This window comes from Excalfactoria chinensis, chromosome 13 (assembly GCF_039878825.1).
Source record: "Excalfactoria chinensis isolate bCotChi1 chromosome 13, bCotChi1.hap2, whole genome shotgun sequence".
In the NCBI taxonomy this organism is placed as follows: Eukaryota; Metazoa; Chordata; class Aves; order Galliformes; family Phasianidae; genus Excalfactoria; species Excalfactoria chinensis.
In genome coordinates this window covers 972,754-985,176 of record NC_092837.1, presented here as the reverse complement: position 1 = coordinate 985,176, position 12,423 = coordinate 972,754, and the positions used below count along the sequence as shown (strand labels likewise).

Below are 12,423 nucleotides of genomic sequence, written 5' to 3'. Positions count from 1 at the left end.
TGAATACGGCAGAGCAGAGCCAATCGCGCCCTGCTGTGAAGAAGTTCCATATTAAACCCTGTGTGACCACGAGGCACAAACACGATCCTCATGCCCAGCTGGTTCCTGACACACACAGCAGTGGTGCACATCATCACCAATTGCACAAAGAATGCGCTGCAGAACTCAGTTCCTTCACTGGATTACAGCAGAAGTGAGCTCAATTCAAGGAGGATACTGCTACTTCAGAGCTGCTTTCCCAGATGCAGTTTTGCCTTTAAGATTTCAGGAGAACCGACAGCTTTGAGCAAAAAGCAGAACTCAAACACAACATTGCATCTGCACAAAAAATGGCAGCAGCTTGTTGGACATTAATCTTCAAAGTGCCTCAGGATTATTACTTTCTAGGAAGAACTTAACATGGAGCGAGGATCCATAGGTACAAGCGGAATTGTGAGTTTTAATTATAACAAATTGATACAGACTATATTAAGAACACAGTTGGCTGGTACAGAAACACACTCTGCAAGATGTCAAGATGGATTTGCAGAACACCGCTTCCTCCAGAAACTCACACAATTGGAGAGATTATTGATTTTAAGAACCATTAATACTAGACCCAACATGATATCCTGGAGAAGTAACACCATGTGCTGGAATCCAAACTCAATTATCTCTCATAAGAGCAGCAAAGAAACACGACCAGCCTGGCTGCGATGCTGCCCCATGCCCAGCTGGTTGGTTAGGCAGCACAGCACAGACCTGAACAGTGCTCCAGCCAGGAGACTTCCATCAGAAAGCTTCTCAGCAGAGTCAGCATCAACTAAGGGCATGGGAAGCACATCTAGAACATGACACCTTCCTTCTTCGTGGCAAAGATGAGGTAAGAAGGAAAACCTCCAGGAGACAGTGACTGCACTAACTCGTGCTCCCACCCCAACACGCTGCCTTCAGAAGAAGAATTACTCACCTTGCTAACCGCAGGAGCTGGGGCCGATGGGCTCTGTCTGCACACTGTGCCCCTCACCCCAGGCAGGGCACTGTGCCCGGTCTGCAGACACGCTGCTGCTGCCCTGCAGGATGGGGCTCCCAGCTGACACAGCCCTCCTTTAGTTCCAGAGCTCAGAACTACATTAACTCCTGTGAGCGTCTTGGTTACTCAAACAAATGCTGTGTCCTAAATGGATTTCACACTGCAGCGAGCCAGTCAGAAAACCTGTCACGGGAACAACACGCAGCCTGTGTAAGTAATGATGCAATGCATTAACACTTCAGAAAATTGTAAGATTAAATTTGCATATACTGGGAGACAAAGACTATGAAACCAGGGAGCTTAAGCCAACAAACTCTTGGGATCTGCCGCACAAATACTGCAGAGTTAAGTGCTCCTCCTAGCAACTACCTTGCTCCACATCTAACTGTTCTTAGAAACACAGAAACAAATACAAGCTGATTATTTCAATACATTTTGGAGTTTGTTTCTATATGCCAGAGACGACACACAAAGAGATATTTGGATAACTCTGAGGTCATTGGAACTACCGCTCTACAACGCTTTGGGGTTGAAGACAGGATTTCGCTAATAGGTTATTTATCTCAAAGATGAGACTGGAACCCTTTGCACAGCCCATGAATACCTCTAGCTATGAAAGTTCCATAAGCGAGGGATTGTGGGGAGGAAAGTTACCACCAGGGAACGGAGGCTCATTTGCTCGGCCTGGCCTGCTCTCACCGACCACGGCGGCAGATGGTGCCCCGCGGGGAGGAGTAATGAAGAACCCTGAGGAAACTGCTGCCAACCACATTTTGGGCAGACGAGCCATGGCTGGATCTTTGATGAGCTGCAAGAAGCGTTCTGAAAAGACTCAGAAGCCACAGATTAAAAAAAAAAAAAAAAAGTAATAGCTTCTTTTTATGAGTAGCACACAATAGGCTAATGGAATTAAGAGATGATCCCTTCACTGAGCTTTGCGCTGCAATAGGGAAAAGCCCACACAGAAGTGTGGCTGGAAGGTTTGCACCCAACATCACCGGGGATCCAAAGCAGTTGGATACGGCCGCCACTGCCCTGCTGTGCCTCTGTTACTGCCAGCAGAAACACACAGTGGGATTTTGCTCCTGTTACGATGGATTAAAACATAAGTATGCAACAGCAGCACAAAATGAGTTTTCTCTTTGTAAGCTAGAACTTGGCTTAGAATCAGGGTCATCACAGTTTGGGTTGGACTTGAAAAAGCCTGCTCAGTAACCAACCAGCAGAACGGAACATATCAATGGGAAAAAGTAGACTTCACGGTCCACTACCCACCTCACTACCTTAACTTTCACAGCGCCTTTCTGTACATGCTGTGTGACATTCCTGATTCTTTCTGCCAAAAATAAAGATCAGCTCTTCCGTTGTGGGTCTCCAGAACTCAAGCACTGAGCGCAGGGTGACTCGAAGCAGGCAAGTCACAACACACAATACCGAAACCCCAAGCCAGCCCTCTGCACAGCAAGTCTGCTCTGTAAGTCAAAAGCAAACGACCACGCTGGACGCTCACAGAGCGCCATGCGTGACACGCTGCTGAGTCAGGCGGTGCAGCCCCGTGCCGTGCCAAGCCACAGCCTTGGCCAAGAGCCATACCGGGACAGTGCAGTGTGGCCGGCGGACCCCTGACCTGCACACCTCCGGCAGCCGCCCACCACTTCCCCCTTCCTCCTGGGACGACCTCTGAGCCCATCGCAGCCCCAGCAACGCAGACCTGAGCGAAGGGCAGCTGTTCCTGGAGCAGCGCCTCAGGCTGCGGCCGCAGCAGAACTTCCCCTTCAGGTTCTGCTCCGCCGCTGCTTGCAGCTCTCGCCCTTCCTCAAACCTTCCTTATCCCTATCCCCGCAAGCTGCAGCGCTAGGAATGATTTCAGATGTAACACTAGAAGCCGTACGGCTGCCAAGGGGGCCCACTTTCTGTAAATGCTGGCTGTAGGCTGAGAAAAAAAAAAAACAGAAATGGAGAACTCTGCTCTGCTGCAGCGCTTCTCTCTGTCCTCCGCTCCCCCAACCAGCCACATCTCCAGGAAGTCAGGGCAGCAAGAGAGCCGAGTGGAAAACGCATTAAATCCACTGCTCCAGAGAACAGCGAGCACACAGCACTACAGCGTGGAATTCAACCCATTTCGCTTTGTGCAGAACATCACCAGCAGTATCAGGTTGGGGACAGATACCACCAAAAGCCCCAGTTCCTCAGTGCAGTGCTTGGCAAAGCCTTACAGCACACCCTGCCCCATTCCCCCTGCACTCCTCCCGTAGCAAGCCGTCAGCATGCAGCCCTCACAGCACCCGGATGGGGCTGTCCCACAGCTGGGGCTCCCATTGCCATGCACAGCCAGCTGTGTGCCCAGCCCTGAGTCACAGACAGCCACTGCGCTTCTGCCCACCGTAACCAATTCCACAGCGTGTGCATTCTGTGCAAGCTGCATTAACTTCAAAATGCCTTCCGCTGTTCAGAGGGAAATTGATTAGCTTTCTCAGCCCTGATTATCACATGTCCCATTAGAGATGGCATGCTGTGCTATCCTTAGGAAAAGAAATTGAAAATTGCATGAGAAGGCTGCATGTCTACGAGACATGCATGCTCTCTGTTTGGACAATGCAAGCAGTGCTGCATGCACACCTGAGCACAACCCCAGCTGCTCCTCCCATGCACTCGGCACGTCAGTCATGCTTTGAGTAACGAAAGACGACCACCAGCAGCAGGAAATATTTCCTTTAGCAAAGTGCAGGTCAGTGATCCCAGCCTTCATCTCACAGAACGGGTACCTCAAAGAAAGCAACCAACTGCCCCAAGCGCCCGCAGGAGCCCCCTGAGATGGTCCTTCCTTTGTTTCTGGAACAAATGGTAAGAATGCTACTTCTGTTAAATCTCCTGGGCACTACATAAAGAAATCCACACAACATCCTCTGAAAGGGACCCAGCCCACTGCGAACAGTTCTGACAGAGTTGAGGAGGAATTAATTCCTATCGCAGCCCCTGGGATTCATCAGCACCCCGCAGTTATTTTAAAATACGATGGCGTTGCCTCTACTGTAAAAGAGTGCAAAAGCAAAGCAGGCAATGTTGGGCTCAGAACTGGACTTGTAGTTTTAATATGCTTTAAAAAAATAAATAACAGCTTCCGTAAACACAGGAAATCAAACTTTTTTTAAGTAAAACCAAAAGCTACCTCATTTTCCTTTTTAAACATGTATTTTAAGTTCAGTTCCATTATCTCAAATAAGGCAAAAGAAAACACTAAGAGCTACAGCAGCCCATTGGCACCACACGGCCCAGCACACCACCCCAGCACTGCTCCCTAACAGCCAGGATAGCAGCGCCAGGCACTGCTGCCCCTTTCACTGCAGGATCAGAACTGCACCATACACACAAGGAGCTTGAGAGGGCTTTTCATCACAATGTTATCAGAAATGAAGCACACAAAAATGCTGTTCATGAGACCACCCAAAGCATTACAGATGGATGCGTACAGCACTCAGCTCCCGGAGCGCTCAGGTCCAACCAAACAGTTCTGTACAAGAAAAACAATGCATCAGCTTCACAGAAAGCCTCAAAAGTGGCGTTATTATTTATGTGGGATATGCTCTGAAATCAATCTCCCAGACCCAGAAATAGTTCTCACTTGCATACAGATTTCGTTACAATAGTAATATACGTATATATAAAATGTAGGGAAAAAACCCACCCCCCCTCACAAAAAGCTATGAAATAAATGAAGAACAACATGGAAGTTGGACTGGTTATGCAAAAGGTTCATACAGAGGATTTCTGCTCTGTCAAATAAACGATAAGGCAGGTTCAATATTCATCTGTCAAAACGGACCTTCTCCTCAAAGCCCCATTTCCCTTCCTGGCTTCCAGACGCTGCAGCTTGCTCTAAACATGTCACTAAAGAAACACCTCCGCTACGAAAACCGAAAGCTACCGCAGAAGTTCAGGCTGCAGCAGCTCCCAGCTGTGCCCTGAAGGGATGCGGAGCCTCCTCCATCCCACTGACCGGTGGGAAAGCAGAGCTCACGCCGCGCAGCTCACCCGCAGGGATCGATCACCAGCGGGGCAATAAAACAGAGCTCACACAGACACACACCCGACCCACGGTCGCCGCTTCTCCGCATTGGGACCCGAAGAGCCATTTCCTAACGCCCTGCTGACACGCACCAAAAACCTCCTCCCAGGTGAGGCCGGGCTTTGTGCAACACAGCCAAGGAAAACACAGCCGGCGCTGCAGCCAGACCTGTCCTCCGAGCAGACACAGCGCCCACTGAGCGCTGCACTGCTGTGCCGGCTGCAGGGAGTGAGGGAAGGGCCTTCCGCCGTGCCACAGGACTGCTGACAGAAAGCACGGCACAAAGGCACTGCGAGCACACGCTCAGAGAGCACCTCCTCCCAGCCCCGCTCCGGGTTAAACCCAGGTATGGGTAAATCTCTGCAAACATTCTTATCTCACCAAACACAGCTATTAAACGAACTGCTGAGTGTTTCCTACTCAGAATCCTCTTGTCCATGTAAGGCAAGCGCAACACCAAGCAAAGCTAGAACTCCGGTTCAGCTTAAACGCAATTCTCAAAATTTACCCAGCAACCAAGTTATTTTTGTGCCTAACATTTCAGTAACACCAGGGGGAAAACAACAAAATCTCATGCTGCAGTAATTGATCCTCTGACCCCTGAGAACGAAGCGACTTTTGGACACACAAACACTTCCCCCTCCATGCCGCCCTGCGCGTGGATCCTTCTGCCACAGACTCCATTTCACTCTGGGATACATTTTAAACTTGTTTTTTTCGTTACAGCCCTGCTCCTTTCTTCCCTTTGGCAGCACAGCTCAGCACCCAGCTGTGCCCAACAACCAACCAACAGCGCCGCAACCGACATGCAGCAGAAACCAAACACGGCATGCATGCAGTTGCACAGATTATGCTTGCAATATTTTAATAAAGAGAAATAAAACGGATTACCTTGAATAGCCATTAGAGAATGCAGGTCTGCCAGAAAGGTTGAGCGTTCCCAAGGCTAAAGCCTCGTCCCCTGATCCCTGGCACCTATTCCAATTTTCTGAACCGGCAGGAAGAGATGGAATGATATTAAAAATTGGTTTCTGATCCTGCTGCTGAGAGAGCGACGCAGTATTTAAATCATAGTGATACATCTGTCCCCCAGAGGTGCTGACACCGTGGATAGAAATGGCAGAGACTTTAGTACCCAGCAGATTAGACCCGGAGAAGTTTGCCTGACAGTAAATTGGGCCCATGTTTTCTTGCTTTATGCCAGGAGTACAGAGTTCAATGAAGTCTTCCTTTTCTGTTTTCACTTGAGGCATTGGCATTTTGGAACTGGGTAAAAGGTCACCACGGTCATTAATTTTAGGTTTAGTGTCAGACAGAATGGGGGGCTTGCAGTCTTCCCCCAAGTTTCCCTCCAGGAGGAACGTGTCGTCAGCAGAGATGGGGGACAGCAAGCCTCCATCATCGAGCAACGGGTCCAGTCGCCACGGACTCCCGTTCGGTTCTTTGCCAGGCGACACCGATGGCAATTCTAAATCCTGGAGGATATCCAGGGTGCTTTGGTCTTCAGAGAACAGCTTCAGGCTGCCGCCATTGGAGCCAACCTGGCTTTGGACCGAAGCCCCCGGCTCCAGGGGCCCGCGGCCAGCCATGCCTGCAAAGTCCGGCTCCAGCGGGGCCTCGGACGACACTGCTCCCTTTGCGTCCTCTGCCAGGCTCGAGGACTTGTTCAAGCTTGCAATGCTTTCCTCCAGGAGCCTGAAGTCTGTTTCTCCAGAAGAGATGCCAGTTTGGCCCTGCTGTGAAAATCCAAGGTCGTTTCCCATCACTTTCGCATCTGTTTCACCCATATACAGTCCCATGGAGAGTGACACTGCCTTGGACAGGTCTGGCGGAGGCACATTGTTTACCAATCCTTTTGAGAAGTCAGCCAGAGCGGGTTTCTGAGCGGAGTCTGACTGAGAAGACACGGGGAGAGGAGCTGCACATACAGGGGCTTGAGCAGAGGCTCCACCCCTGAAAGGCGGATGGAAGTCCATCACGATCCCTCCTTTGGTACTCATGAGCGCATTTTTCCTGCTTTCGTCTTGATCTGACGACTTAAGCAATTCTTTGGAATCCATGATTTTAACATCAGCTACAAAAAGATCACGAGATATCAAAGTTAGCACATCAAGGGTACTTCAGTAAGAGCATAAAAGAAGGCAAAATCATCAGCCTGGTTTGGTGACTCTGAGGATGGAAGCACAGCAAACCGAGCCACCAGCCGACATGTGCCACGTTTTTCCCAAACCCAGTGATACAGTTATTTTAATAGATGAGCGATAAGAAGAATATACATATTTTTTTAAAGCTCTGCTGAAGCCGCTCCGTGTGCCGGCACACAGCTCAGAGCCACAGCACAACGGCACGCACTTGGTGAGCACTCCCCAGCTCTGCTATAGCCATGCCAGCAAGCAGAGGAGCTGCGAACTGTGAAAGTGCCTCATTCACAGCCTCCAACAGCGACCTCCCCGGCACCGCTCGGTGCCAGCCAGCCCCAACGCGGTCGCTGCCCCGGAGCCACACAACCTCGACGCCCCGGAACGCTCTGCTTCAGTTCAGCCTAAAACAGAAGGCGTGAATCCTAAAATTAAGTCACTGCCATTCTGTAAATATGCCCCGCATTTACAAATAAAACTCAACTAAGACTAAAGTAGTATTTTTATTAGCTTCAAACACTTCAGAAGCTCGCAGCTATCCTCCAAACCCATCCAGCACCGACAGCTCATCTCAGTTTCATCTGTTTGCGTTTACCCCATTTACTTCCAGAGCAGAGCGTAAATATTTGGAGAAAAACTGCAAATTCTTAGCCGAACTTCCCACGCTGCCTCTCCGCTGCCCGAACCCCGCCGCTCTCAGCCACGGGCCCGGCGCACACAGCGCAGCTCCCGGCCCCGCGTGCCAAAGCGAGGGCCGCAGCCAGCAGAGCGCACGGCGTCGAGGTGGCCCGGCCGAGCGCTCCGCCGGCGGAACGAGCTTAGAGCTCAGGGCCGGAATTGGGATCGTCTCACATAACCTCAACGCGGCCAAAGGGAGAAATCTCTCGCCCTCGTTTTCCAACTCGCGCGCGACGCTGACAGCCGCCCCAGCACCCAAACACAGCGCCCGAAATTCGGGGCTCGTGAAAACACCGCGCGACGATTCCGTAGGGAACAACAATAACTGCGATACCGAAGCGTGGATACACGCACAGCCCGATCGCTTCGGCTCTGCCGCGCTCACGCGAGGGGAAGGCGCCCGATCCGCTCCATCCGACCACGTCCCCCGCGGACACCCGGCGCTGCGGACGCGGACGGAGCGACACCCGCGGACCCTCGGAGGGATCGAAGAGCAGCGTTACGTGCGGCGCATTCCCGTCCGCGCGGCTCCCCGAGCAATGTGTCGGGACCTGTTGAGCCGTCTCCTGGCACACCCACTTCTGCAAAATAACACCGGCCCACGGCTGCGGGGCGCCGCGTTCCCCCCGCGCTCGGCTCCCCGCGACCACCCGTGCTGCGGGAGGCAGCGAAACCCCGGGGCCGCCCCCCGTCCCACTGGGAGGCTCGGCCGGCCTGCACCCTGCCCCCCCCCCCGGCGCTCGGGCCATTCCTGCGGGGTGCCCCCCCGGCCCCTCCCGAGGAAGTTCCCGGCCCCGCGCTGCAACCCCCCGGGCTCCCCCCCGCGGCCCTTACCTCGTCCAGGGGGGGGCGCTGAGTCCTTCAGCCTCCCACCGCCATGGCGGCCGGGGGCAGCGGCCGGGGGCAGCGGGCTGAGCGGAGCGGGGCGGGCGGAGGAAGTCAGTAGCCGCCCCTCCTGGAGCGGAGAGCGCCCGCCGCCGCCAACCCCCCCTTCCTCCTCCCACCGGCCCGAGCCCCGGACCGAATCCCCGCCCCTCCCTCCGCTGCCCGCGGCGCCCCCTCGCTAATTAGCGCTAATTGCCTCCACAGACTTTGCCCCGCGCCGCCCGCCCCCTCCCGCCGCCCTCCCCTCGGCCGCGCGGCGCTCGGCTGTGCCGTGCCCCAGCCACAAAATGGAGGACGGCGGCGGCGGCAGCCTCCCCGCCCCCTCCCTGCCGCCCGCCTCCCCGACGTGGAGAGGGAGTGGAGCCGGCGGCACTTATAGGGGCGGCTGCAGCGCCCGCTCCGCTCCGTTCCGGCCCCGCACGGCTCCGCTCGGCTCCGCGGGGCAGCGCCCGCCGGGCTCAAGCGAGGGGGAACGGTGCGACCTGTTGGCTGTGGCGGGCAACTGCAGCCTCCGCCCGGACTCCGAGGGGCCCTCCGCCGCCGCCCGGGCTCGGCCCGCTGCCGTGAGGCCGCCCCGCCCCGCTCCCGTCCCGCTCCTCAGGCGGGGGCAGCGCCGAGCTGGGGGGGGGGGGTCGGGCTGAGCGCCGCGCTCCGCGGGTCTCGGCTCCGGGCGCTGCCCCTCCGAGCACGTCCGTCCCAGCGGGCGGTGGGTGACAAACGCGGGGTGTGCGGTGACCAGAAGTCATCGGGGAGGCACTCGCAGGTTTACGTGTCGTTCCCCCGGAACCGCCGGAGGTGTGGGGTGGGGGTGACGGGACTGGGAGGAAACTGGAAAGCCCTCGGGGTAGCTGAGGGGAAAAGGCGCCGGGGCAGCGGGGGGACGGTCCGGCTGCGGCGCTGAGAGGTGCGCCTCAGCCCCGCGGAGCACTGAGCCGTTCGCTGCCAGGTGATGGGGCGGTTCTGAGCGGAAGGAAAAGCAGTGGGAGCTCGGCGGGGCCGGGGCGGGTTGAGGTGCAGCGGCTCAGGAGGACGCGGTACCGCTGGAGATGGGACGCTGCGGTGCGCTCTGCTCGCAGCGGGGCCGTCACCCGTAACGACGGCCGAGTGCGGGGCAAGGAGAAAACGGGAGCCATCACAGGGGAGGTAGCCCAGGAGTGAAAAATAGAATGAAATGGAACAGCAAAGCAGAAAGCTCTGCCTTGGAGGAGAGGAGGGAGCAGGGCGCCCTTTCCGGACACGACGAGCGACCCTGGGCGTTCCACGGAGCTGACAAATGTCGGTGATGGGGGAAGAGAAGCGATGATTGTCAAACGACAAAGGGATCGGTGTTCTGATTTGGGGCAATTAATGACGTTGGAGATGATGAGCAGGAAGTGCCTGCGCTAAAGCTGTCGATGAGCAGTCAGTGCCTGTTGTGGTACCCGATAGATCACCTCACACAGTACCGATCACATCACTGAAATGGGTTTTCTTTCTTTCCAGCAGTTTAAATCCAGATTGGGATATTCTTCCAGTGGGAAGGGAAAGAAAAGCCCGAGAAAAGCATCATTTTGAAAGCATAACAAATCCACCCTTATTAGTTGTTTGTTATTATTGTTTTAACATAGTGTAGACTTCTGGAATGTGCTGTTTTATGTTTACATATGCAAAATAAAGGTATACTGTGTTAGCCCTTGTATTCATCTATGCTGCACATATGGAAAATGGTTCTTAACACCTAGATAGTCCTCTGCAACTCCCCTTAATCTCATGGACATTTGAAAGGGATATTTAAAATGGCATTTAAAACTGTCGGATGGTGCCATGAATTACAACTAGCAGGAATCACTGCTTCCCATATGGTGAGCAATCAGGCTACAGTCACAAAGGCAGCAAGATCTTTGCTGTCAGGTACAGGAGTGCTGCAGGGGACATTGGTACAAAGCAAAAGCTAGAACGTCTCCCATAGCAGGAAATCCTGACATGTGTCTGGGACTATACCTAGAAAACTGACTCCAATTTACTGCTCTGTGAATATTCTACCATAGAAACCCTCTTCCATTTGGGATCAACCAAATGGCAACCTGCTCAGCTCAGCCCTGGGGTGTGTGTCAGGACATCAGCCCGTGCAGGAGAGCTGGAGCTCTGCACTGTGCCAGCACCAGCCTGAATTCCATGCTGTCTCAGGAACATGTTTACCATAGCTGGTTATTTCTAAGATCTTCAGATGAGACCTCTGTTTATAAACACACTCGCATGCTTGGTTGAAGCTGGTTTTGCAAAGACATTCCTTCTCTAATTAATATCTTGATATCATCTTTGATCCAAGAGGGCATGATTTTGTGTTGCTCTCCTGTGTTTATCTCCCAGCATCACGCAGTGACGTATAGCAGTGCCAAACAGTGAGCAAAGAGCATCCCACAGCGTGGAGCGAGGGACAGCGCGGGGTCATGGTTGCAGAAATGAGACGTGGTTAGGGTAGAATGATTTACATTGACTCTTGCAAAGGACGTTTTTGGCTTGTTGCTAAGCACAGCAGCATTTGTTACAAGGCCGTCGTTGGTAAGGATCATGGTAAACTGTACAGCTGCACTCATGTTTGAAGGCAGAGTTGGGTTTGCTCATCATCAAGTTGCTGCTACGCACAAGAGGTCTGACTTTTAGATTTGTTCCCTTTTAAACGTCATTCACTGAACTGAGCAGATGAAAACCCTCAGATGTTTTCTGCCTCTAGTCCATCAGGTCAGGAAGGGAGCATTACCAACTCACTTCTGCTGGCCACAAGTGCTGCTGGAGGAGAACTAATGCACAGCCTGCAGAGCTGTGAGCAGCAGTGATGGAGCAGCTCAGCCACAGCCTGCCTGCTGCCTGAGTGCAGCTGGGCCGACCTCGTCCTGCCTTCCTCCAAACACAGCAGTTCCCTGTGCTACTCCTACACTATAAAAATAAATGTAATGTAGAAACACTTTCCAGTAGAAATGTGAGAGCCTGTAAATAACAACTGGAGAACGCATTCCGTGATGATGGAGGTAGATGGAATCCATCCTCATTGGTTCCACTGGTCCTCTGCTTCTAAATATACAAATTCTGCCACACAGTAACCATGAGTTCAAATACAGGAGATATATACTTTTTGTCTGCCTCAGTGCATCTACTAAGTTTGTAAGTAATAATATTCTACGTAAAGAAGAAAGATACATGGAGAACAGGGGGAAGAAAACGGAATTTGGGGAAGAATGTTGTATTGACAATAAAAATGTTGGCTGTCACTCCATGCATCGTGTTGAAAGAGTCTTTGAGCAAGAAGGGCTCTGGCTGGGGAGCGCACAGCTGGGTGGAGTGCTGTGGGGCTGCAGGAGGAGAGCGGTGGTAGAACTGTCAGAACAGTGTTGCAAAGGTCAGGACTCTCAACCTCACCAAACATTAAACATAGACATTAAAATATGTGTCTAACTGTGGAACACTATTAAATCACTAAAAGTGTGGTTACAACCCTTGTGGAGGAGATGGAGCAATGCACTGGAGCTGAGAACAAGCTTCAGATCTGTGTGCAGCACCACAAGCCAAGTGCCAGGGAGAAAATCCTGAAGTGCTGCAGAGTGCTGTGTTGGCTGCAAGCTGCAGGCATTGCCCGTCTGTGCGAGGGACAGGGTGGGCAGGGAACC

General features: G+C 53.1%; 1 protein-coding gene across 1 annotated transcript in view; it reads right to left on the bottom strand.

Moving 5' to 3' along the window:
* The window catches only part of NR3C1 (nuclear receptor subfamily 3 group C member 1), a 51,911-nt gene extending 43,049 nt beyond the window's left edge, over nt 1–8,862 (bottom strand). Inside the window, exons 1-2 of the mRNA XM_072348208.1 lie at nt 8,729–8,862; nt 5,970–7,152 (exon numbers count right to left, since the gene is read on the bottom strand). Of these exons, the coding sequence (XP_072204309.1) occupies nt 5,970–7,138 (1,169 nt within the window). The 5' untranslated portion in view covers nt 7,139–7,152; nt 8,729–8,862. The remainder of the gene's footprint in view (nt 1–5,969; nt 7,153–8,728) is intronic.
* Between the last annotated feature and the right edge of the window lie 3,561 nt (nt 8,863–12,423).